Raw genomic sequence first — 27,776 nt, forward strand, 5'->3', positions numbered from 1 at the left:
ATTCTGCGCATGTCCACCACGCCTGTAACTGAGAGGAGCTGCAGGGCAGGTAATGGAGCCAATCGGTGAGAAACTGCTGGCAATCAATGGGCTGTTTAGTGTCAGCCCCCTTTTAATTAGATCATCCAGCTCCAAATCGTTAACACCAGTTTTTTTAAACCGAATCACACATTGCCAGGTACGCATATGGATTGTTACATGGATTGGAGTCCACATTGGATCTAAGGAATTGTGCCTGCTTGGGGGAGGGGGGAAAACAAACCCCCCCAAAACCTTTCGACCCTGTTTTGGACTTTCTCAAAACCTTCCTGATCTTTGGCATCTAGAGCCAGCCCATTTGGCGAAAGCCATGTTCCAGCCCGCGACCAAGAAATGCTTCACCATCGAGGCTCTGGTAGGCAAAGACAGCCCCTCCACACTCGGGGATGAACCCCTGCGACCCACAGCGCTGAGGTACGCCGACTCGGTGCACGCCTCTCCCTTTGGTAGCGGCTTTCAGAACGCCGGCAGGACTCTCTACGGCAGCCCCGAGCTCCTGTTCCCCGAGCCGGTGGCACACGCGGCCAGCCCCGCTCTCTCTATGCACCCGGGGAATCCACACCACCTGCCCGCACAGTCTTTTTTTGCACCGCAGCAGAGGGAAGCGCTGAGTTTTTACCCATGGGTGTTAAGGAACAGATACCTGGGTCACAGGTTTCAAGGTAAATCGATCGCATTTTTAAAGTGATAACAGTTTTGTAAGTATTGTATTCAATGCTGTGCAGAGAGGTATCAAAATGTTAAATTGCATCTGAATAAAACTCACTAACCCAACTCTTGCCGTTCAGAATGATTAAGCAGACTCCTAACCCCAGTTTGTTGCTTCCTGTATTACCTGTGTCTGGGAGGATAGATTGTAAACACCGCGGGGTTTTGCTGTGGGTAATTTGAAAAACAAAATCGGCCAATTTCACAGCGTTCGACTGCCGACATATCTTGTGCAGACGCTTTATTTGACGTTTGATTCTTAAAATACAAACAAACCATTAGGTATGTAAATCAGGATTCTGCAGTGGACAATACCTGTGCAATCGGACCGCGGGTCACTTCAGATGGGAAAGTTGGATTCAGGAATAAACACTGCGGGAATGAGGAAGGGGTCATTTTGAACCGAGGTCTTGCTGGGGTTGTTGGGGGGGGGGGGGGGGGGGGGTATCAATGAGAAGCCTCTGTAAGAATCAGGAGTTAGCAGGGATTCTCCCGCCACTTCACGTGGGTAGACTGGCCTGCAGCTCGACTTCCGATTGTCACAGCTTCCCGGGATTTCCTGGACGTTGGGCGGTGGAGAGGGGGTAGGGGGTGCACAGAGCTATCAGGCCTCAATCCCCAGTTGCAGATTTAAATCTCAGATTGGAAAGGTGGTCATGGACGTTCTAATGCTCTTGCTCCTGTCCGGGATCCAGTTGAAAAGTTGCAGGTTTAACCTGGAACCAATAAAACTCCACACGACGATTGGGAACTTTAAATCTGGAATGAAAAGACAGGAATAGGATGGCCATGCGGTCCTGTAAACGCTGCACCCTTTTTTGCAAACTGCACCTGAATTCATAAAGAGGGTCGGATTTATTTCTAAAAACACCGTTTGCGATAAAGTGTTTGTTTGCTTTAATGCAAATCGATGTATTTGTTGCAAATGGTCACACGGTGAGGCTGCAGTAAAACTGCTGGTTGAATAGGCATTGCTGCTCCAGGGACCGGCGCACCCTTGTTTCTGTGGCTCGCAGTCTGTCAGTGCTGAAACAAAGCATGCAGGAAATATTCAGCAGGTCTGGCAGCATCTGTGGAGAGAGAAACAGAGTTAATGTTTCAGTTCGCTGACCCTTCATCATGTTCTCATTTGAAACTTGCTGCATTGTGAGTCAATGCGTACTAAGCAGGAGAGAAAAGCCCTGTTAAATTGACGACGCTGTTTATTCTCTTAGACATTTGAACAGGGCTTTTAAACACCATCATTTTAAAATGAAGCAGACCTGGGCTTAAATGGTCCACTGCGTTTTACTGATGGCCTCAACACCTTTACAACCATTACCCCATTAAAAACAACCTTCATCAGCCATTACGATGCAAGTCTAATTCTCTTGTCGCGAATGTATGTAGCTTTTAAAAAAAAAATCCAGTCACCGTCTAGAATTTAAAAAACGACTTGGCGGAAACCATTTAAAAAATGGTGAATTAGACAAATATCTCTCTCCTGGAATATCTGACGATGCGCATTGCCTTGCTGTGAAAATATATATGCGGTTTACAAATTAGCTTGCATTGTTCCACAAGTGTAATTCGATAAATTTTAAATGGCATTTTGCTGGATGTAAGTAATTTACATACAATCGCACAATTGAGTTGCACGATTCTGGTAACACATTGAACTTCTGCGTAGCAGTTTAAACGCGCAGATATTTTAAAGTTGTCTTCTGACATTTATACACCAGAATCATTTGAAGTGTCTGTAAGTGACACAACATGATACGTACAATTCGCTGGAGCTGTTATAAAACGCTCTGATAATCAATATAAAGATTACCACAACTTTGGGGTCGCGGGAGGCACATTAGAACTCCCAAACTCTTGCTCAATGGAGATCGCGACGAGATTATTTTTGGGGGGAATATTAAAAAACACAATAATTGAAAAGGGAAATAGATTGGGGACAAAATTCCATTGAAACACTCTGGACGCACACCCCTTCAGGAGCGAGGGAGGAAATGATGCAAATTAGTTCTAAATTCTACCCATTCCTTGGGGCATTAAGTTGGGTCTCGGAGGAAGATGGCGGGACAGAATGACATTGGACCTCGTGGCTCAGAAGTGGGGATGGGCACTGGTTTTCAGGGGGAGGGAAATGTAACCTATTCGGAAAAGGCAACAATTCTTTGACACATTGTTTCGAGTAACCAGGCCTCATCTGCGGAGAGAAACTAGATTGGGAGATCATTTAAAAGAAGATTTGTATTTATAGTCCATAACTTTAAAACAAGACAGAAATGAACATCCCGAAATATGGTATCACCCCTCTGGAGTATTTCAGTTGTACCCTCACATGTAAAAATTAAACTCGCGATAAAATATTAACTTTATCACACGCACCTCATGGAGTAAAACAATAAAATGACTACTTGTACTACATGTTTTTGTTCTATCTCAGAAATATTTACAAAATGTTACACATACAGCAGACTAATAATAATCTTTATAAGTGTCACAAGTAGGCTTACATTAACACTGCAACGAAGTTATTGTGAAAAACAGGATGGGGACCGTGGTCGGCACATCTTTATCTTGCACATGTTAGAATATCATGCAGACTTGGAGACGTGCAATAGACTGTCCCTTGAAGGTCCTTATCGATAAAGCATGTTTTATACTGTGCAGAACACAAACGTATTTTACACTGTCCATAGTTCATGCAGAGTATATTGCAGTAAATCATGCTGAGTATATTACATATTGTGCAAAGTATGTTACATTTGGAATTCAATACAATGCAGGTTACATAATAAATACACGTCTTCTAGAGCATGTTACAAGGTGAAAAGACTTCGGATCTGGCGCACTGATGGCATACTAGATTCAGGGGAAACTTAATCCCAGCGCGCTGCACGCTAAATACATGCAAAGAACATTAAACTTCCGCAGAGAATGCTGCAAGGTATGTAAATATTTCACTAATCTTAGGTGGAAGACTGTGCAGAGCGCTCCTCAGACCTGTAATCACTTTAAAATAGATAACACATTATGAGTGGCTAGAGCTGCGGCGCGTGTGCCTGACTTGCTACATTCAAAGCTAAGTGCAATTTCCTTAACGTGGAAATGATTTGAACTGTGATATAAACCTATAGTTTCCGAAGTACTTAGTGCATGTTTTAGTTCCCTCTCATGAATATTTACAAAATGTTAATTTTGATCCATGACTCACCTTTTCACTCGCACGCACATTAGGGGCATTGCGATAACGCGATCGAAAATATAATACACGCCTTATGTAGAAAACAAGCTGAATTTTTTTTTACATTATAAGGGGCATTAATGGTGCTTCAAAGTTGATGGTCCAACAGTACTGAAAATGGAAAACGTTTATCATCCCGCTGTTTATGACATGCACTGGACCCCTTGATTGAAGTAGTATCTTGCTACTTATCCTCAACCAGACCGAGTAGAGATATATGTTGAATTTCATAGGTAATTCTCCAATATAGAATTTCATTCCCTGAAACTACGTGTTCTGAGCGTTATGCTGGCTGCATAGCGATGTATTATTGACTCCAGAGTTACCATCGAACTGATGAACAGTGCATCAGAAAGACACAATTTAGAGGTCATTCTGAGTAATCCTTTAATAGATGATGTAATCTTGCTTTCCATGATTAACCTCAATCATTTACACAAATATTTCACATTTGCAACATATGCAAATTGCAGACATTTTATTGAAGGAGAAATGTCCTTAAATTACCAATGACCTCACTGTTGTTTTGCAGGGTAGTTGCTCTAACCAGATTGTTAGAAGTTTCCTGTAGCATTAAAATTGAACCATGTATGACAGTGTTTTTGTTGTTGCAAAAAAGGCACTTTATTTGTAAAATATCTGAAAGGGCATTACAAGCATTTCAAAATGGCCATCACAAAAAGTGCAATAATATTCAGGTTTTCTACAAAAATCATGCTGTATGATAATGTATGTGACTTGCACAGGTTTTGTACCTCCCGACCCATACATGGTATGTATGCTAACTGTTGCAAGCTTTTTTTTCACTCATAAGCCTCATGGTAAGCCACAGATAGGCCATGTGTGATCACCTATTGTAACCTCTACAAGCTTTCTGTTATGTATGTGCTGCATATGTCAGTACATTTGAAATGTAAATACTATGCAAAGATGGTATTGTTTTCAGTAATTTAAAAACAATTATAAAGTTAAGCCTAACTAAGGTATTTTATTCTCTACAATTTCATTATATGTTTATTTCTGCATTCTTTGATTAAATGTTTCTGGTATAATGTCTGGAAGCATCCAAGTCTCTCTCTGGAAGATATTGCAATTGACAGTAACATTCAGAAAATAACTTTTTTTTCTGAAGCACCACAAATGGCCATTGACAGTTAATTCCACTGTTGCTCCTGTTAGAGTCTATAGAGTCCAATGCGGGACAATTTAAACAAGTATAACTTCTTAAAGGAAACTGTATATTATAATCATCAATTGAAACCTTAACTGGATGGATCACATTATACAACTTTCTTGTATATATTTTTAACAAAATCCTCAAATCCAGTATTATTGATCACAATTTCAACACATAACCACAACGCCTGTTCACATTCTTAGGTTTTCTAAATAAGGTCATGGAATACAAGAAAACAGAATAATGATAAATATGTAGAAGGCAATAGTTTTTTTTTGTTTATAAATTTAGAGTACCCAATTCATTTTTTCCAATTAAGGGGCAATTTAGCATGACCAATCCACCTAGCCTGCACATTATTGGGTTGTGGGGGTGAAACCCATGCAAACATGGGGAGAATGTGCAAACTCCACACAGACAGTGACCCAGAGCCGGGATCAAACCTGGGACCTCGGCGCTGTGAGGCTGCAGGGCTAACCCACTGCGCCACCATGCAGGGTGTAGTTAGAGGATTGTGTGCATTTATGTCATTCGAGAGGAAGGACATAGTGCCAAATGGAATGTACAACACAGATTCACAAGGATGTTACCAGGGATTAAAAACTCAAACTATGTCTAGATGTAAGACACCATGGTTATTTCCTTTGGAGTTAAGAAGCCTTTGCGGAGATTTATTAGGAACCTTTAAAATCATGAAGAATTTGGATAGGGTGAAGGATTGTTTTCCCCAGTTTAGGGGTCAGAAAAAAGAGGTTATCAATTCAAAATAGCCAGTCAGAGAGTAAGGTGAGAAGCTGGGGGAAATTTATTTACAAAATGTATCAGAACTTTGCCATGTAAATCTATTGGAATGTTATCATTACAGAGTTCTGGCATGAACTGTAAATATGAATGTAAATCAGAAAATGCGGGCATGGGAACCCTGGTCACAGGAAAAGTGACAACATAATAATGGTTGTGCAGACATTTATGAAGTTGTTGCTTAGTTTCTTCATTTGTGTGTTTTGCCAGTGGCTCTGTTTCTTGTGTATAAATCTTGTTACTAAATGTTAAATCCCAATAAAAATATGTAAAAGAAAATAAATATTATATTACAAATTGAAAGGAAAATTAGATGTACTTCTAAACCAGAAGAAGATATCGAACCAGAGGGAATAAGCCAGACAGTGGGATTGTTCCAGTAATGAGTCAGCATTGAAGGGGCGGCACGCGGCACAGTGGTTAGCACTGCAGCCTATGGCACTGAGGACCTGGGTTTGAATCCCGACCCTGGGTCACTGTCCATGTGGAGTTTGCACATTCTTCCCGTGTCTGCGTGGGTTTCATCCCCACAACTCAAAGATGTGCAGGTTAGGTGGATTGGCCACACTTAATTACCCCTTAATTGGAAAAAAGAAGTAATTGGGTACTCTAAATTTATTTTTTAAAATAGTCAGCATTGACATGGGTTGAATGGCCTTCTTCTGAAGTGTACAATTCTATATTTCTGAGTAAACACAATGAGATACTTTCTATTAGGATATGTTTGACTGACTGTTAGGGGTTTATTCCTTGACAGTTTTCTTGAAACAGTTGGGTTTAATAGAAAATCTGCGCGACATTGTTATTGGGATTTGGAATCTATTTAACATAAAAGCACTGTTTTTTGGGGATTGGTGGCCCAATTAAGGAATAAATAATGTACTCTTGGGATTGATTAATGGTTCAATTAATATATAATTAATCTTCCTGGGGCTGCATATTCATTTAAGAAATAATCACGTAGTGATTTTCCTGGGATTATGGATATATTTAAGTAATAGGACCATTCTAAATCCTGAATTTAAAAAGGTACTGTCCCAACTGTGGGGAATTAAAAATAATATTTTTGAAGAGAAGGTAATGAATCTGTTACTGATGCACTGTTCTAGTTACCTCCTGCACAGTTATTCATTTGTTTGTAAATAGGAATTCAGGTGTCAATTATGGTGCAACAATTTCACATGGCTACATTCATTGGTCAGTCATTTGTATTAAAAAACCATTTCCTCTGTAATCTAGTCAAGGTGAATACCTGCCTGAACAAAGCAGAAGCCACTATGTTCAAAATTCACAGTCGTGCTGTATCATAATGGTGAATGCATCCAGCATCTGGATTCAATCCTAGCCTGTTCTGAACTGAATCAGCTTGATTGCCCCAAACACAGACCTCCTTGATGAAACCAAGAATAATTATTTCAGTTACAAAGTATTTGATTCAACATAAGCTGAGATCTCTTCCAAAAATGTGCACTCAAACAAATAATAAATCCAAAGGAGGTCTGAAGGCTCTATGCCTTCTTTTCAAACAATTATTTCCAATTGAAACTGCTCAATGAAATGAACGTGGACTATGAATATAATTACCAGCATATAACTTTCACCAGGCAGTCTTCAAACAATCCACTTTTCCTATTCCTGTAGTTAAGGGAGCAGAGTGAAGTACCACAGGCTAAGATATGGAATGCCTCTGAAGTACTGAGTCAACATGGAAACTTGATTTAAATGTCCTTGATCTCCTTCTCCGATAGGTTATATACTATTAGTGCCTACTCTGTAACGCACCAACTTCTACATTAAATCAAGAAGATCCCAGGTTCATTCTGGTTGTTATCTGATCTTAACCATGTGCCTGTAGGGACAGTGAATAAGCCTTACCACCATTTGATCACGAAAAGATAAAGTAGCCATAGTTTACATTCCTAAAGTTTCAGTGATTGGATATCGGGTGACAATGGAATTGGCCTTGGATATGATGTCTTCTGCGTTGAATAACCTGCAGATTCAGGTTGTCAAATATCACAAAGGAATAATGAAAACATGGGTGAAGGCATTGAAGGAAATAATACCCTAACAATGCGTTAACATCTTCAGGAGAGGACAGAAAAGAGGATGGAAAATTGACGAGGGACAGAATAATGAACTGCAAATGATTTAGCTATTTATGCATGGCAAGAGGATTATTGGTTTGTGATTGGTGCCTCAGCAGATATTTGATTAAGTCCTATTGCTCATATTTTAACTATTTTTCAAATTAAGGGGCAATTTAGTGTGGCCAATCCAACTACCCTGAACATCTTTGGGTTGTGGGGGTGAGACCCGTGCAGACACAGAGAGAATGTACCAACTCCACACAGACCGGAACCCAGGGTCGGGACTGAACCCGGGTCTTTGGCACAGTGAGACAGCAATGCTAACCACTGTGCCACCGTGCCGCTTGTATATTTTCATTATTAACAACAACAGGCATTTGTATTCAGTAGTGAATTAAAACAGCCTGATATTCTATCATTATCTACCTATAACTGGATTAGGCACAAAAGACCATATATTGCTTGCTACATAAACATCAACAACAAATAATAATGAGTAAATCAAGGTGTCATGTAAGCAAAATTACAGTGGCTATTTGTCTCTTTCGTGTTGCTCTTATATTTCTATTCCTCCAGAGTTGTTTTAACAAACAGTAAAAGAGAATTGAGAGAAAAATGCAATATTTTGAAGTGTTAGCAATTTGTTCGTTCCATTAGTAATGATTACACAGAGGCTTATGCAGCTGTTCAGTCGAATGTAGAAGGGAGTAATTTATTCCAGTTCAGTCTTGGAATTACTGAGCTGGCCGAAGGGCAAAATGGCAAACTGTTATCAAGCAGTCGGAGAAGTGAAAGGTAAATGGGGTGTTCTTTTGTCCATCAGCAAAGCTCCATTTGGTATTGACGATGTAGCAACATGTAGAAGGGAAGTATAAACAGGTTAAGAACCATAGGCTTCCAGAATCACAGGGTGTACAGGCCCAGGATGTGAGTGTACAGCGTTTAGCTCTGGAGCAGGGCACAGCACCACTGTGTACTGTAAAGAAGCTGTGACTCTGGTGAGGAACTATCAGTTATCTGCAATTTCTGACCAGTGCCATTGAAGGAGTCAACCACTTTGTCTTTCAGAGAGCTGATATTGTCTTCATTCCAGAGCTTGAGAATTTGTAGGCTACAAAAAAATTAAACCTGAATGAATTTTATTCAATTATGCGTGTGTATGTTTTATATATGCGTGTCATTTATGCAGCGTGAACATCTTCATGCTGGTTGTGACAATATCCTAATTTTAAAGTCGTTGAAAGGGAAGCATTTGTGTATGAAGGCAGAGCCAATGATGAGATATAAAGGATACATAATACCTCCTACATGTTTCTATGGCCAATTCTGAAACATCTGGATCACAGATGGGGCTCTTCTTTGCTGAAGTCACTGTGATTTCTGTATCTTTAGAGATAATATCTACTTGTGCAGGATTATATCAGTTGATTGATGATACCTACGAGTCACTTTAAACAACTTCTCACATACATCCCCTGAAGTACTTCTTCTCATGAAGGTCATACCATGCCTCAAGATCGGGTGCTGATTACTTATGAAATATTGATATTTTTCTCCTATTGTTGTCTGAAACCATTCTGCAAAAAATACATGAATCCAGCCATTATTGTATATAGGAATTTGAACTTTTAAGCCTCCAAAGCAGCAATGAAATACAGCAATGAAGGAGATGTTTCTACTCTGCTTATGGTCTGTATAATTTAGACTTCTACAGATGTCACGTGCTCAGTGGCAGTCTGCAATGCAGCCAATTGGCGTTCCATGCCCTTACTCATGGTAACGGGCATATCTGCATGTTGTACTCTCCCACATTACCCAGACCAGCTTCCAATGCAGTACACACATAGGCATATGTTCTAGATCAGCTGATCATACTTTAACCTCACCACATCTGGAGCGGCATGGTGGCACAGTGGTTAGCATTTCTACCTCACAGCGCCAGTGATCTGGCCTTGGGTGACAGTGTGGAGTTTGCACGTTCTCCATTTGTCTGCATGGGTTTCCTCTGGGTTCTCCGGTTTCCTCATACAGTCCAAAGAAGTGCAGTTTAGGTGGATTGGCCATGCTAAATTATCCCTTGGTGTCCAAAGATGTGCAGGATAGGTGGAGTTATGGGGTGAGGAGTGGGTCCAGGTAGGTCAGTGCAGACTCAGTGGGCCGAAGGACACTTTGGCACTGCAGGAATTCTATGGTTCGATTAGTAAGACTGCAATCCTTTCCTCACCAATGCCCATTGGCTTCCTCCTCAATCATTGGCTATTGACAGTATGAAGATTGCTATGTTGGTATATACTTTGCATAAGGTCATTATGTATGTTGTTGGCTACTACTGTTCAAATGTGACTGGAGAACCATTGGCATCTTCCTGTGAAAGTAACAGCTAATACATTGTGAGTAAATGTGCACATTTATCAATTTTGATACGATATTACCAATATTTTGTCAAGGGTTAGTGTTGAATTATCCAGTCTGGCGATGTTTATTGCTCAAATCATTGAAATTTCAAATGATATAGTACACAATTTAACTTCTGAGCTCTAGTATCTCCAGAGACCCAAAACTTTCCACAGTCTTCCTCTTGAACAAAGGTGCAGTTGAGGAATGAGCTATTTTGTGTCTCACTGTCCAAAACTTCCTCCAAGCTCCAGTTTCTGTTTATATGCAGATTAAAACATAAAGGAATAAGCCGAATGTTGTGCCCCTAGAAATTAATTCCTTCCGTATACTCTCTTTCTCCTATCATGACATGTATACGGTCATCTCCAAACTTCTATTTTATTTGATTCATATTTCCTTTCTGTGGCAGTGTAGCACTTTCATAGATTTTAATGGCAGTTTATTTTTCATGTCCACCTATATCCGGTACTGTTACTTTACATCATTATCAAAGCCTTGGTGGGATTACTTCGATCTTGTAGCTTCATTTCAACCTCCAGCAGCTACTCAGCATGGTTGGCACAAACTTTATTCTTTCATTTACACACTTTCATATTTAGGAAGCATCTCCCCCCCCCTCCACAGTAAAATATCAGGTCGAAAACCAGGGACAGCACGGTAGCACATTGGCTAGCACTGTGGCTTCACAGTGCCAGGGTCCCAGGTTCGATTCCCCGCTGGGTCACTGTCTGTGCGGAGTTTGCACATTCTCCCCGTGTCTGCGTGGGTTTCCTCTGGGTTCTCCGGTTTCCTCCCACAGTCCAAAGATGTGCAGGTTAGGTGGATTGGCCATGCTAAATTGCCCTCAGTGTCCAAAAAGGTTAGGAGGGGTTATTGGGTTACGGGGATAGGGAGGAAGTGAGGGCTTAAGTGGGTCGGGGCAGACTCGGTGGACCGAATGGCCTTCTTCATTTTAGGAAGGATATGGAAGCTTTAGAAAAGGTGCAAAGGAGATTTACCAGGATGTTGCCTGGAATGGAGAATTGGTCTTACGAGGAAAGGTTGAGGGTGCTAGGCCTTTTCTCATTAGAACGGAGAAGGATGAGGGGCGACTTGATAGAGGTTTATAAGATGATCAGGGGAATAGATAGAGTAGACAGTCAGAGACTTTTTCACCGGGTGGAACAAACCATTACAAGGGGACATAAATTTAAGGTGAATGGTGGAGATATAGGGGGGATGTCAGAGGTAGGTTCTTTACCCAGAGAGTAGTGGGGGCATGGAATGCACTGCCTGTGGAAGTTGTTGAGTCGGAAACATTAGGGACCTTCAAGCAGCTATTGGATAGGTACATGGATTACGGTAGAATGATATAGTGTAGATTAATTTGTTCTTAAGGGCAGCACGGTAGCATTGTGGATAGCACAATTGCTTCACAGCTCCAGGGTCCCAGGTTTGATTCCGGCTTGGGTCACTGTCTGTGCGGAGTCTGCACATCCTCCCCGTGTGTGCGTGGATTTCCTCCGGGTGCTCCGGTTTCCTCCCACAGTCCAAAGATGTGCAGGTTAGGTGGATTGGCCATGCTAAATTGCCCTCAGTGTCCAAAATTCCCCTTAGAGTTGGGTGGAGGTGTTGACCTTGTGTAGGGTGCTCGTTCCAAGAGCCGGTGCAGACTCAATGGGCCGAATGGCCTCCTTCTGCACTGTAAATTCTATGATAATCTATGATTAACCTAGGACAAAGGTTCGGCACAATATCGTGGGCCGAAGGGCCTGTTCTGTGCTGTATTTTTTCTATGTTCTGCACTGTCTGCTCTATGTTCTAAGTGGCATTTCCCCACAACGAGGTTATTCGGGTTCCCGATCTGGTGGATCAAATGAGAGCTGTTCTCAAATTTCGTTGTCATTTTCTTCGAGAATTGCACAACATTCCTGAATTAAAGAATGACGGTCGTGGTTAAGTTGCTAGGAAACTGATTGAGAGGCTTTAAAAGACTATTTTTGTTGGTTGCCGCCATTGATTGTTATCGTTAGTATTACCATAGGTGGCACGGTAGTCTCGGGAATGATGAGGAGCAATGCCTTACCACTATATCGTTAACAGGACGGAAATAGTTAAAACATGGTCTGTTTCCTGTCCAATATGTGGAAGAAAATATATATTTGAGATGCGTGTGCATTCCTGACATGCTTCTATGTAATGATTTATATCGGTCCTGCAATTACCAGCAGTTCCTCTTGTCTGTTTAAGCAAAGCGTGCTGGCTTGCCAAGGAAACTTAAATGTCTAACGTGCTAAAAGTTTACATATGATGCATGCATTGTGCTTTTATTTACTTCACATTCCTGTGAAAACATTCCGGTGCCCAACAAATACCAATTACTGAATGGTTTGAGACGTGATTTGATAACATACATATAGATTAGTGTACAGATTAAATAGGTGTAGATGTCAGACATATTATGGATAGAAAGCTATGAGTACAGAAAGAACAGAGACTATGGTCTAAACCAGCCCAATCGTAACCCTTAAACGAACCCCATCCCTAAACCTTGAACCAGACCTAAGCCTTATCCAAGCCATATCCCTCCCTTAAACCAACCCCGACACTAACCCGAAAACCAATCCCAACCCCAACCCTTAATCCATCCCCAAGCCCAACCCTTAACCCATCCCCAACCCGAAGTATTAAACCATCCCTACCCCCAACCCTTAAAGAAGCCCTAAACCTTAAACCAACCCTAAAACCAATCCCGACCCTAAGCATTAAACCAACCCCAAACCTAATCCTAAAACCAACCCTAACCCTTGAACCAAAACTAAGCCTAACCTTTAAACCACTCCATAGAACCAACCCTTAAATCAAACATTAACTCTAACCCAAACCCTTAAGCCAAATCCTACCCTTGTATCAAACCTTTCTCCTAAATGTAGCTCTAAACCCCACACTATAGTTTCCGCTAACCCTAAATCGTGAGCTGACGAACTCCACACAAATATATAATTATCCCCCCCCCCCCTCCCACACATCTACCCTTCACCATAATCCCAATTCAATCCTCTGCTTCCTTTTAACTTCAACCGAGACAACTCTGAACTCACAAACTGGGACGCAATTTCTACTCATCCTAAACCGAGTCCTAACCATATCCACTAAACAAACGGTTGGGGTTTTAATGAAGTTTAGTCCCAAAGTAAGATTATAGTTTCTGCTGATCCCAACTCTGGTAGAGATGTTGTTGATTAAATGGGAACTGTGCCAATACCAGTGTTCTTTTTCTTTTCCTTTTAAGGTGTGAATTTTGTTGGCATATTGCAGTGTAATAGTGTTTAATTACACTGCGCATATCTAATATATAACACTTTTATAATGTTACAGCAGCGGCTCAGATATTAATAACTGTACAATTAATAATCATTCGGATTTAATGCGAATTGCTTTGTTGCAAGAAACAAGTATTAATGGTTGGGCCCGTTTGTGTCTCATTGACGGGACAGCTCAATGCATTGCCACGTAAATAAACTTAGCGGTTTAGAATTCACAGTTACACTTCGATATCAGGTAGATGCGTGTGTTAATTATATCAGTGTCACCATTCAAGATGTGGGTGAAGCGCTCTGGCAGACGCGTGAAAGTTCGGGAGCTGATCCACATAGCTCCCCGGGCAAGACTCGGATATGTGCTTGTCCATATTGTCCTTCCAAAAGGTGTCTGCTAACCTGGAAAGAGCATTTTGAACTGTACAGCACTAGAGCGATGTATTGCTGTTAACAGGTCTGTCGTTAATGATCCTTGTGGAACGATTTGAGGTGATAAATTAAAAGTAGCACGCGGATTGGCAGAGAAATAAAACATATTGGCTGAAGTGCGATTTCTGCGAGTGTATGGCTCCCAATATGTTAAAGTGTAGTGACAGCAGTCTGTGTGCAATTACAATCACTTATGAGTACAGAACACACAATATCCAGGCATTATTCTTCATCATATTTTCTAAGTAGAATAAAAATGTAATGCCGGAGTAATCGGAAACGAATGCCCCCTCATACCAGTTTCCTTGTATATATTTTTTTGTCTGTAGGGAGTGAGGGGGGAGCCGAGGGCTTGCTACTCCACGGCCCCTTCACCAGAAAACCCAAGCGGATTCGAACAGCCTTCTCCCCGTCCCAGCTCCTGAGATTAGAGCGAGCCTTCGAGAAAAATCACTACGTGGTGGGAGCGGAGAGAAAACAACTCGCAAACAGCTTGTGTCTCACAGAAACCCAGGTAAGAATGTTGAAGTAGACAGAGAGAGAAAGAGAGGGGCGGATTGATACTAGGGGTTGGCAGGGAGCAGCGTGGTTGGAGGGAGGGTTGCAGGGATTTCTGACTTTAGAATGCACTCGCTGAAGAGGCGGTGCCAGCAACTTTCACAGGGGAATGGACGTTCAGTTGAAAATGAAACATTGGCAGGGCGATGGGAAAAGTGCGCGGGACTGTTGCTCATTGGATCATTCTTTCAAAGAACTAACATGGGCGCGATGGGCCGAATCCCCCCTTTGAAGTTGTATGATTCCACCCCCCACCCCCCCCCCACAGTAGGATTTGAACAGTTGCTTGTACGGTTCCACTATCCTTCTCCTTCCCCAGTTGTATGCAGACAGCTTATAAATAGGCCTTGGTTAACTAATCAAATAGTCGTTCAGAACGCAGAATGTAAAATAAACCCAAATAATTCAATGGGAATACCTCGGGGAGGGGGATCCCATTAAATGCAAATATTCAGAACATTGCTCTTCAGTGAAACGGCCAGATGTAATGGGAGGGGCACAACATAGAACTAACCCAACATGCACAAGACAGTCTTTGGACCTTGACAGCAACATGTCAACGTGTCAGGCACCTAGTTTATTGTTGTACCTATTTATTATCTGGACACCCGAGGTCTTTCAGATTGTTTCATTTAAGCAGAGAGTGAAAAAAAAGTCCTTCATGGTCGCTCTCATCAGGCCAGTTTTATTTAAGCTAGGGGGAGTAAGGTGCTTCATGTTTAATCGTGGAGACTACATTATGAACGATAAAGACAAATGACATGCAAATGGCAAGAAATTGAACATTCTGTCGACATATGAGTGTTGCTGTAGCATGGATTTCTTGTGATTATTGTGCCATCTCCATACTCAGCCTGGTGTAAAATGGAAACTATCACATTTTACTAATGTAACAGGTCACATGTTCCAAAATAAAAACACCAACGACCAAAATGAACAAGCAGGAAGGGTCCTGAGCCTCTTGCTAAGGACTAAATGTTAGAACACGAAAGCCGAGGGAATATTCGAAAGCGATTCAGTTAGATCGACATCCCCAGAATTGTACAATGCTGACAAAAGCAATGGCAGTATTTATCAGTTGGCTTGGCGTTTGGACAGACTGCATATGAACAAATACATGTGTTAGAATGTACTCCGCAGTCTGTTTAAACAGCGATTCCGCAACAAGGTCTGAATCAAAACTGCAGCGTGATAAAATGATCCAAAAAGAGGATAAGTTGCAGAAGGCGCTAATGTGTAAATTTATTAGATACAGCTTTGCAGAACTCGAGTGAAAGGCACGCGGGAGGATTTAGAATATTCAGTGTGTTGAGTACTGTAAACATGCATAATCAGGAGGTTTGTTTGTATCCAGACTGTGCGTTAAAATACTTAGCATTTTCTCTACAGTGGGGGGAGATGGGAAAGAGCTGTTTTATTAGAATTTAATACAGCAAATGATTTTGCCCTGGTGTTCTGCATTTACCATGTGGCGTGGCTCATTGGGATTTGGTTGAAAGTAAGATGCAGCGATCGTTGCCCATATAACGGTTCTCTGAGTTTGGAGTGAACTACATTGATAATTAATATAAATAATATATATTTTACGCCCGTAAAAGAACATTGGCTGAAACATTTAACTAAAACACCATTGCAATTCTTCAACTAAAATGACTCGAATGTCACTTTAGTCTTGCATTTTGGAACTGAGGGTCATGACCTTTGCAGTTCTCTGGATTGATGAACACGACTATAGTCCCAAGTCAGCTAGCACAACGAATATCAATTCGGGCAAGATATCTGATCGAGCGGTTTTTGATTATGACTGTAATTGTAAAAGCGACCTCCCCTACACAATAGTCTCGGTGCCAACCAACTACATGGAAACCGTGGTGTATTAATATAGGCACTTCAGTATTTAGAAAAGGGATATGGACAGGTTATTCATACTCTGTTCAATTATTTGCCCATTGACCTTTGTTGATAAACAGAACAATATATCAACGTAGCACATTACTCCAATCCTCCAAAAGTGTCCGTATCACCAACTAGAACAGGTTTAAATAATCTAACTGAAGGTGGGTTGAGATTTGCTTATGATCCTCGGCCGTTCTGGAGTGGGTCTGCATTATCCTGGTGAAAGTGAACACATGAGAGGCAGGGCTTGTCCGATGAAGCATTCCCGATATACATATTCAGCTGCGGCGATCAAGGATAGAATGGATCAGGCGAGGAGACAATGCGGGGGGGGGGGGGGGTGCGGGGGTCCATTTCTGTCTGTGACCTCTGTAAATTGCTGCCCAGCCCTTGAACACCGGCGTGGATGCGAATTCGGTTTTCGACAACGTCTTTCAGATTGAAGATCCCACGAACGGGGCAAAACTGATAGGCCAAACCGCCTTCTGAAGATGAGGTGAGCTGCTTCTCAGCGCCTCCTGTCGGCGAACTGGACAATCCAGAATCGGGAAGAGAAAATAAAGTCCAAAGTTATACGCCAGTAACAACCAACTCCCAAACTGTCTCACAAAGAAATGAAACCCCATTCGAGAATTCTGATTTGATTACAGTTCCAGTAATATCTAGTTGAGGGGCGGGGGGGGGGGGGGGGCAAGCCAAAATATTGCCATTGTGTCGATTGGCAGCGCTGTCCTGTGTAGATTGAGTTTCGGAAGTAAATACAAATCAGCTACTAGGACACGAATTGGTTCTTTTTGAAGTTAATTTAATGCTGTGCAAATGGAGAAGACTTTCTCTAACAAAGACAAAACCATTCATATGGATACCAGCACACAACCGCTAAGATATACAGACTCAAACCTACAGTCCCCCACACACACAAATATCCATGTAAATATATATTGACATGTACAAACAGCCCCACACACATACAAATAGTGATGCAAATATATATTGACAGACACAAACAGGCCCATACTCACACACCAATATCAATGTAAATATATAGATATACACAAACAAGCTCATACACACACTCACATATACCACTGTAAATATATATTGATGTACACAAAGAAGCCCATAGACACACACACAGATATCGATGTAAATATACATTGATAGAAACAAGCAGGCTGATATGCATACACACAAAAATACCAATGTTAATATATATTGACATACACAAACAGGCCCACACACATACAGAACCAATGTTAATATTTATTGATATACACAAACAGGCTGATATACACACACACACAAATACCAATGTTAATAGATATTGATATACACAAACAGGCCCATAAACACACAATAACACACACACACATATACACATAAGTAGTGATATAAATATACATTGACATACATATAAAGGTCATGGACACACACAAAGACTGATATAAATATGCATTGACATACACATATAAATCCACAGGCACACACACAAAAACGGATCTGTGGACACAAACACAGGCAGAGGAATACACTGACACACATGTAAATCTCACGAATGCACCGACTCGTACATACAGATCCGAAACACAGACAGAGACACAGGCATACACTGACTCCTACATATCCACGGGAACAAACATACAGACACAGAAATACGCTGACTTCCACATACAAATCTATGGACATAACACACAAACACAGCGACGGGAATACATGGACACACATCTATAAACACGCGGACTTATAAATGGAGATCCATAAGCGCAAACATACAATCGCCCAGGCACAATGGCGGAAATAAACTGACTCACACATACAGATCGATAATCACAGACACACGAACAGAATTATACTTCATTTCATTCACATTTCCCCCAATCTTCAAAGCGGATTGGATAACCCAGTTGTGGAGAATTCTACAATTTTAAAAAATGACTTTCGTTTTCATGTTTTTTTTACAAAAAGCGGTCAGTTTGCAGGTGTGTGGTGGACGTTTAACTGGAGCACTAGAAGTCACATTGTGAAAGTTTGTGAAGGAACCCGGAATCAGTACTAGATAAGTCCATCGTCTATGGCTATTCATTGCCTCTATTTATAGACTTCAATCACATTATATTTATTCTCGGTAAACCCATTATTTCTGACTTGCATTATACGAACAGGATCCTAAACCACTTCACACTCATTCTACGATGGGCTAGAAAAGGGAGGACATGATTTGCATTATGAGGAATTCTAATTCAGGTGCCCAGACCCATTTCAGATGAAGGCCCAATTCTACTTTCCGCTGTTTGGTACGAGTCAGGCACACACCTAGCAATCGAGGCGCTTTTGCATCTAAATATTACAAATCTAACCAAAGGCCCATTAATAATTTCTTCTCATTTTTTGTTGTTGTTCGTCTATTAATACTTTAGCATGTATTTTTATGAATTATCTGTATAATAATTTCAACTAGAATTAACAAATGATCCACAAACATTAAAAATCCCATCTGTCAGAGATTCCGCAACAATTTGTCCAGTTGATGGAGATTGGTTAGATGGTCATTGTATTTAGCTCCAATGAGGAATATTAAAGGTTATCAATGAAGAAGGGCCACGTTTGTCCCAGTGCTGTTTCTGTGGGGCGGCCAAATACCAGCGAAAGAATAGTATCCACTGCCCCCTTGAGTTGGAACAGGATTGGGGACACATACAGCAGTCGGCCAAATCTCTCCAAAAATAAAATTACTCCAAAATCAAATCGCGCCTCTCCAGTCACAGATTTCACGTTTGCAACACAGACACGCGGGGATCACTCTGAATGTTTGCTTTAACAGGCCGACGGTAGTTGAAGTCAGACGACTGCATGTTCCAACATGCACTCGTGGGGATTAACTCTGGGCTTTTCCAGTGTCATGTACTGAGAGACTAACAGGAAGATCCAGGGCTGCGGTCCCCAGATATCTGGTGAGCGACGCCGCTTCCTTCTTGAGAGCAAATTAGATTAACTTCCTGCCCATTTTGTTGGAAATGTACACTGAATGTACATGTGCCCTCTTCCTGAATTAACGAACCCAGCCCCCAAATGCTGAGTATTGTCGGGCCTATTAAAAAGGGCGATGTTTTCAAGTCTCTTTCTGGGCAAGTGTTTACGGAGTAGAGCTCCTAGTCCCCTGCAAAGGGACAGTTGTCATGTACTAGAGCACATTCAAACGCGGCTACGACTCCTCTCCATTTGAAAAAAAAAATGTAGAATGCTAAACCAAACCAATCACACGTTCTGCCCCGAGGCCAGTAACGTACTGGTTCTCTCATCCAGCACACTGACACGCATTTTATTATGTTGTTCACTTTCCACCGATTAAGCGAATCCATGCGGCAATAGCTCCAGATGAAAGTAGCCCACGTCGGCTTTCAAAACTTCCCATGTGTGCGCGTTACGTGTCAAGGTGCCCAGGAGTTCATTCGTTTTAAATAGTATTCCCTTAATATTGCCTTTCAGCATCAATTGCAGGCTGCCCTGCCAATGGCACATATTTGGTTATATATAGGACAGGGTGTGTGGCACCCACCGTGTAACATTGGGACACAGACGGCACCAGGGGATTCGTGTCGGGTCTTTAGAAGAGCCACTTTCCTGGCAGAGATTGCCTTTCTAACCTCCAATCGGTTTATGCGTCAATCCGCTTTTCTGGGACAAATAAAAAAATAAAATGAACAACTGGAATTCCGCTCGAAGGTGACGTGAAGATAGAAATGTCTTTCACTGGCTTTATTCGTTCACCCTCACTTTAAGCTGAGTATGTAGCCCAGGGGAATGCCAGTGCCCACCCTCAATTGGGGCTAACAGCCTCGGATTCTGTATCGAGGGGAGCCCTCTCAGACAGGAGCTCGCCTGGTCCCAATGGTCGCTGACCCATTCACTGTACAGCCGCTTCCACAGATGTCCAATCTCAGATCTGCCCAAAGAACCAAACCCGCGGCGGCGGCTCACTCTGGGAGCGGGAGGCCGATCGAGTGTTAGCCCCCAAACAACACAAAAGAGAATATGATCGAGTTGTGCAGGAGTGCTGGGGGATTGAAAGAACCCCTCAGTGTAGTGTGTGAAATAATGAAAGTAAGAGGGAGGGATGTGGCTAATCCCTCCACCATTCTCTCGGTGCAATGGTAATGTGCCCTCCTTCAAATACAACGCAGGAGGCCCCCCGCGGCTGCATTTCTTTACAACAGGGACACTGCGGAGGGGCCGGGGGGGGGGGGGGGGGGGGAAGGAAGACCCTGTGAATGAATAGAAGAAAGTGGAGTTAAAAGGCACAGAGGTGGGAGAGTATATTTTGATTGGCTCTGACGGGAAACCATAGCCAAGGTAAGTCGTGTGTGATAGCAGGTATTCGATAGGGGAGAAGGTTGGATGTAAAACGGACCAAGTTGTATGTAGGCTTCTGGCAAATTCACCTGCAGCTCCGGAGCGCCCATTCTCAGCACAAGGGTGCTGCCCTCTCTTCAATAACACCGCTCACTGGCATTTCAATCCACCAGCTTCCCTGTATTACTCTATTCCCTCTATTACTGTAGATTCCCCTCCCCCGTTGGCCTGAACGTTCCCCAGACCAACCCAAAGAAAGGACAGGAAAATAGTCTTCAGGGAAACGGTGTTTGCACGAACTCTTGCAACATATCTGATTAATATGTTCAACTGTGGAGTCATTCTCCCAAACCAACAGCCCATCATTGTGCACAGGCGCATTCGGATCTTTCAATCTCCGGGACAAAATATATAATTCAAAGGAAAATACTTTCGGAATGTGTGCATTTATTAAACACCTTGAACACTGACAATTCAACGGCATGTCAATGCAATGTGTCATTTAATCCACACAACCAAAATTAATAGATGTGCAATATATTTATTAAAGGGTTCAATACTTAAATGTTTCTGTAGTAGAAATTCATCCGTGCAAGTCCATTCTAAATGGTTAAGGCACACAACGGGGATTTTTTTTCTTCCTCCACATGTTCCTTGTTTCCCGCGTTACATTTGAGGAAATAGAAAGGACAGAATGTCTCAGGTCCGTCTAACTCAGCGTGGGTCGCAGCAGGGGTTCCGAGCTGATGATTTATTTGCAAGGTAAAACGGCAAGGTTAAATGCGCCTCTGAATGAATGAATCACAGATTTGCTATATCCCTGTACATGAGAGTGGTGTCTGCGGGCTCAAACTGCCCTGAACTCTAATTGTTCACACCAGCGGTAAAGCTCCCGAAACTCAAACTGACCCAAGCACAGGGAATCCGGACGAGTTTTGACCAAACTCTTAATCCACATGCACCATTCTCAAGACCAGTCAAACGCATCAGCTCCGGATATTCTCAATGGCTCATCTCAGCGCAGGCAAAGTAGCCGCTGTTCCCTGCTTCCTCCTGGAGGACAGCTTCGAAGGGCCCAGCACCACACAGCCTCGCACATTCTGCGGGGATGTTTCGACACGGAGTTCAGTTTGACTTCACCGTTTAGACTTATTCGGCAGAACTCTCCCCATATTAAACGGTGCCCCAGACCTGCATTTATATACAAGCACACTCGGGCACTGTGCGAAATGGGCCTGATTTCCTCTACAATTTCTTTACTAGGAACCCCGAGCCTATGACTGCACCAACGGCTGGAGGTATATAGTGTTAAACACCAGAATGTTTCGAATACCGTGTCCTACACACAAACGCGGCATTCAAATTGGTCAGCGAGCAGGATTTTCCAGGCTGTGGGGGGGGGGGGGGGGGGGGGCACAGAGAGGGACAAGTACAGGTGTTGGGTTTTCTGTTCAAGAAATTGAATAAAGTGAACAATTGCCGTACGGGGTTGTCATGCTGAATAATCTTCGGTGCAGTTATTTATTTTTGTGATGATCATAACTCGAGTGTTGACGCCCCGGGTTCTGTGTGAAAATGAAACGGAAAACAAGCCTTCTCGCAATTAATTAAAATGTATTTGCGGGCCCTGAGTGAGATGTTTGTACAGAAGATAAATGGTATGTCTGTTTCACTCGAGAGCTTAGCAAAACTCCATTTGTTATAGTTATAATGAAGACTTTCAGATTCCGGGGGAAAGGACAGCTCCTATATTTTTAGAATTCCAGCAAAGCGAAATCTGGGGGTGATATCAGACACAAAGAAAGGTTGGTCAATTTCAGATGATTGAGTCGAAAGTGACACTCGGACTGTGTTTTCTGAAAGTGGCTTTCGAGAGGAATGTAGTGGAAACGAATGCGCTGGCAGCAATTAAACTATTCTAACCAGACACCGGGAACAGGTCGGGAGGGGTCCATTTGTGGGATTGGCTGGGGAAGAGGGAATCTTTCAGTGTCCATTCACATAATATTCGGTTGATCATGAACGTTTCTAAAACTGGTAAACACTGATCCCCAACCCCCCCCCCCCCCCCCCTTCTCTCTGAAACTCCTTCCTGGATCATGTATATTTTCACACTGGATGGCCTGGAGGATGCCCAGCTCTCCAGGATACAAACCCCACCCCTGGAAACGGCATTAAAAAACCGTCAGCTTGAGACCATTGATGATAGACCGATTGATGGTTTATTAGACCCTTAAGACGAAGGAGCAGAATAAGCCATTCGGCCCATCCAATTTGCTTTGTACTAAGGCCAATCGTAAACACTCGTTCTGCACTTTAGTCTAGACTATTCCTTATGGGAAGGTACTGCGGGCAAGTTAAACCCAAACATATGCCAGCAATTTTCGACGGGACTTCCACAGTTTAGGGTTTCCGCCGAAGTTACGTTGGGAACAAGCGGGTCAGATAGTTCTAGCGTGTTGGACACTGGAAACTGAAATCGTGCGAACATTTTGACTGACTGAATACCGACTGTTTTCTCATCTGGGTGGAATTAAATAGGAGTGGAAGAGAAATGATTTGATGTGTTTGGATTTTGTCCAGGACAACGGATTAGAATAGAGGTGGGAAATTGCGGCCGCTACAGAGAGGACAGGCGTGAATGGAAACTTGTTGGAACATTAGGATTACAAGTAGCCTTTTTAAAATCGCGTCAGGATTGCTAGCTTTATTTTATTATTTCCTGGATGTGAACATCTTCGGCTAGGCCAGCATTTATTATCCATCCCTACTTTCCCTTGAGTGGGTGAGCCGCCTCGAACAATCCCCGCCAAACAATGCTTAACTTTAGTTTAATTTCCCGTGCTTGACTAAACCTATTGAATTAAAAGATTATTTATCTCCATGAGCGAAAGGCACAATTTAGGATCAATAGTAACGTTGATGTTGCAGAGTAAGAGCATAGATTGAGGCGTGTATCGTAATTCATCTTAACACCGAGTCAATGGCTGGATGCTTGAATGAAACAAATCGAGCACTGCGGGCCAGATCCATTTCACTCCAAGGTTCCCGGGAATGCAAGGATCCCTGAACAGAACGGTGGCACTGGGGCACATGGCCAGGGACCCGGGTTTAATTCCGGCCTTAGGTGACTATGTGGAGTTTGCACATTCTCCCTGTGTCTGCGTGGGTTTCCTCCGGGTGCTCCCGTTTCCTCCCACAGTCCAAAGATGTGCAGGTTAGTTGGATTGGCCATGTTACATTGTCCCTTATGTCCAGGGATGTGCAGGTTAGGTGGATTAGCCATGCTAAATTGTCCCTTATTGATCAGGGATGTGCACGTTAGGTGGATTGGCCATGCTAAATTGTCCCTTAGTGTCATGGGGTGTGCAGGTTAGGTGGATTGGCCATGCTAAATTGTCCCTTAGTGTCCAGGGATGTGCAGGTTGGGTAGATTGGCCATGCTAAATTGTCCCTTAGTGTCCAGGGATGTGCAGGTTGGGTAGATTGGCCATGCTAAATTGTCCCTTAGTGTCCAGGGATGTGCAGGTTGGGTAGATTGGCCATGCTAAATTGTCCCTTAGTGTCCAGGGATGTGCAGGTTGGGTAGATTGGCCATGCTAAATTGTCCCTTAGTGTCCAGGGATGTGCAGGTTAGGTGGATTGGCCATGCTAAATTGTCCCTTAGTGTCCAGAGATGTGCAGGTTAGGTGGATTGGCCATGCTAAATTGTCCTTTACTCTCCTGTGATATGCAGAAACATTATCAGAAGTAAGTAATGATTGGTGAGTTAGGGGTTTTTCGAGACGGCGAATTTGGATTGCCCTAGATTGGTTAGTTTTACATGAGTAGCAAGGACGTTTTAGAATGAATGATCCAGGCAGGAGACTCATTAGGGAGATGGAAAGCGCTTGGTAAGATTTGGCATTAATTTACGAAAGGAAGCTCCATGTCAGAACAGGACGACAGACATAATGTAAGGAAAGATAACATTAGGGGTAAGAATATCCATTGGAGAAAATGGATTTTTAGTAAAGATGTTTTGTGGTCTGGGAATAGTTCAGAACATGAGCCAACAGCGTGTTGGCAGCAGCGTGTCGAGGTGGATTAACTGGAGGAATCCCTGAAACATGATAGTTTAAACCAAATAGTCTTCATTTTAATAAATGATTTGGAAAAAATCTCTCTTAGCAAGGTTAGTCAGCAGTTTGGTAGAGAAAAGGGATTGTGTTGATCTTTTGGGTACAGGAGTTGAATCAGAATTGGAACAGAAGGGGAGAATGGGGACCATTCCAGAAGAAACTGATGACTGGAATGATACAGCCACATCACCTTTATGAACTAATGGATAGACAGGAAAAGAACGGGTTTTCACCTAGCCAAGGGAAGAGGAGGTCTGGAGATCTGCGAGATGGAAAATCTGCGAATGTAATGGAAATGGGGTTGTTTGTGAGACTGTAACAAAAGGGGGAGATCAGTTCTTAGTCCAGAGGGTACCCAAGACAAAGATAAGAGGTTGTTCTTGAAATGCCTGTACATGGCAATTATTTCTCAACCAGCAGTGAGTGGTTTAGCTCATTGCTGTGTGTGTGGGAGATGGCTGTGCACACATTGCTTGTTCTACACCGCAACAACGGCCGCACTTCCAAAGTCCATCGGGACACTCTGTAGTTGCAAAAGACGTAATGCAAAGCCTTTCCTTTCCCTATCGCTCGGGCAGACATAGGCAGACAGGGTAGAGCTCGGCAGAGTGGATAGGTGGGTCAGTGAAAATATCAGGGCTGTTTGTCATGGTGGAAGATAAAGGGAGGCAGCAGCGGACTCAGAGCTTGTGGCGAGATGTGTCAACAATTCAATGTAAAAAGGCAAAGGCCCGCTCTGAGAAGGCTTGAACGATTTTGGCGGGAAATGGGAAGGTGAGAATGGATGGGTTCCATTGATTTGCTCTACAGAATCGGACTGGATGGGCCGAATGGCCTTCTCCAGCGCTTTACCCATCAGCACACCAAGCCAATGTTTTGGCTGTTATATAAAAAAGTGAATGGTATGTTCGGTTCTATAAAAGACAGACTGCAGCCCGATGGGACTGTCCTGTTTAGAAAGCCTTGACCAGGCCAGACTGGGAGTACTGTGCGCAGTTCTGGAACCCAGGCCTAAGTGAGAATGCCGTTGAACCAGACAAACAAAAACTGAGAAAAAAAACTTTAAATGCTGAGGAATGAGCAGAACAGGAAGAGAGAAAGGAAGAACTTGAGTCTTCATTGATGAGAAGGTAGGGAGAGGAAAGGTATGATTGGGGGTTCCAAATGAGTAAGCCTCGGGCTATAGAGAAGTCAATCCTAAATTTAGTGTGTAGGAGATTTGAATATAAGCGGGGAAGAATAGATTTCCGTTTGTGGAATGGTTCACCACAGAGGGTCACTGGGGACAAGTGACTCAAAGTCCCTTCAAAAGCAACATTGATGAAGTAACGTGAAAAGAAGGCTGCCACTGTCGGGGGTTGACGTTTGTGGTCCCTGGGGGGTACCCCCGCCCTCTTTAACCCAGGATAGTCCTTCCGTTAAAACGAATAGCGGAAAGTTGCGGGCAGCTGAGGTTAAAATCGGGCAAAGCCAGTGTTATGATACCTCTGTAACTATTCGGCAGTAACACATGTGGTTGCATCAACGGCGTCCCCGGCGAGTACAGTGGCGGGGGAGGGATGCGAAACAGATACGACCCCCCCACCCCCCTCCCCTTACGATGCACAATAACGGAAAGCGGAAAATCTGACACCTTTTCCCGTTTCTCTCGCCAGGTGAAAGTGTGGTTTCAGAACAGAAGGACTAAATACAAGCGACAGAAACTGGAAGAGGAGAGCCCAGACACGCAGCAGAAACGGAAAGGGACACAGCACGTTAACAGGTGGAGAATGGCCACCAGACAGACCAGCCCAGAAGACATAGATGTCATCTCAGAAGATTAGAGGCCGTTTGGATTTAAAGCAACAAAACAAATAACCAACCGAGCCAAACTTCTCAGTATAATTCGTGCAATGGTCACCCCGTGAAGGCGGACACATGGACGGAGATCATTCCACAGATATATAAATATATATATAAATATATATATATTCAACATCTTTTATTATACTGGCCCATTGTGGAGTTATCCAGTCCACTTCTAATCAAGTCAAAAGCTGGACTAAAAAAAAACTTCAAACGTGTGATTATACTTTAATTAAAAAGAATGTTTTTTTTTCATATAAAAGACTGCAACAATTTGAAGACGAACCGTCCACTCTTGAAATGTCTTTGGGACAAAGAGGCCAGGAATGGAAAGAGCCCGCCTCGTCCCTCACTAGAGACTGAGAATTTAATTCTTTTTAAGACGGATTTGATTAAAGTTGGTTAGTAGCATCCGGCATCCAATTAGAGCCACGGGGTTGGTGTGTGCTTTTTAAAAAAAAAAAGCATTTTAGATTTCGTTTTGGAAAGAGGAAGGATGCCCACATGAGCAAGGGGGCATCTCCGAGCTGCCTGGACACACCTTGAAAGTGGGAGTGAGAAAGGCTGATTTACAAAGTTTCTACGGGTTTTTAAACAAAGAAAAAGGACGGTCTGTAGGAGTTTTTGCCCGAGGACCTCGTGTATATGACTGACACTTTTGCGGTTCCTGTTTCTTGATGTACCTGTTGATGTCTTATCTCGCCCCTCCCATAGATCTGTTCTATTATGGTCTTCATGTCGATTGTAAATATATGTGTGTCACGAATGGCGTGTCTGTACTACAGAATAATAAGGAAATATTTTTTCCACAATAAAATATATTAAAAAAAA

General features: G+C 42.7%; 1 protein-coding gene across 1 annotated transcript; it reads left to right on the forward strand.

The window, feature by feature from the left end:
- On the forward strand, positions 1–27,776 carry emx3 (empty spiracles homeobox 3). Its single transcript, XM_072512014.1, has 3 exons — positions 1–701; positions 14,505–14,689; positions 26,756–27,776. The coding sequence occupies exons 1-3, from the start codon at positions 53–55 to the stop codon at positions 26,921–26,923; spliced, it is 1,002 nt and encodes a 333-aa protein (XP_072368115.1). The 5' UTR covers positions 1–52; the 3' UTR covers positions 26,924–27,776.

Source organism: Scyliorhinus torazame, chromosome 7 (assembly GCF_047496885.1).
Source record: "Scyliorhinus torazame isolate Kashiwa2021f chromosome 7, sScyTor2.1, whole genome shotgun sequence".
Lineage (NCBI taxonomy): Eukaryota > Metazoa > Chordata > Chondrichthyes > Carcharhiniformes > Scyliorhinidae > Scyliorhinus > Scyliorhinus torazame.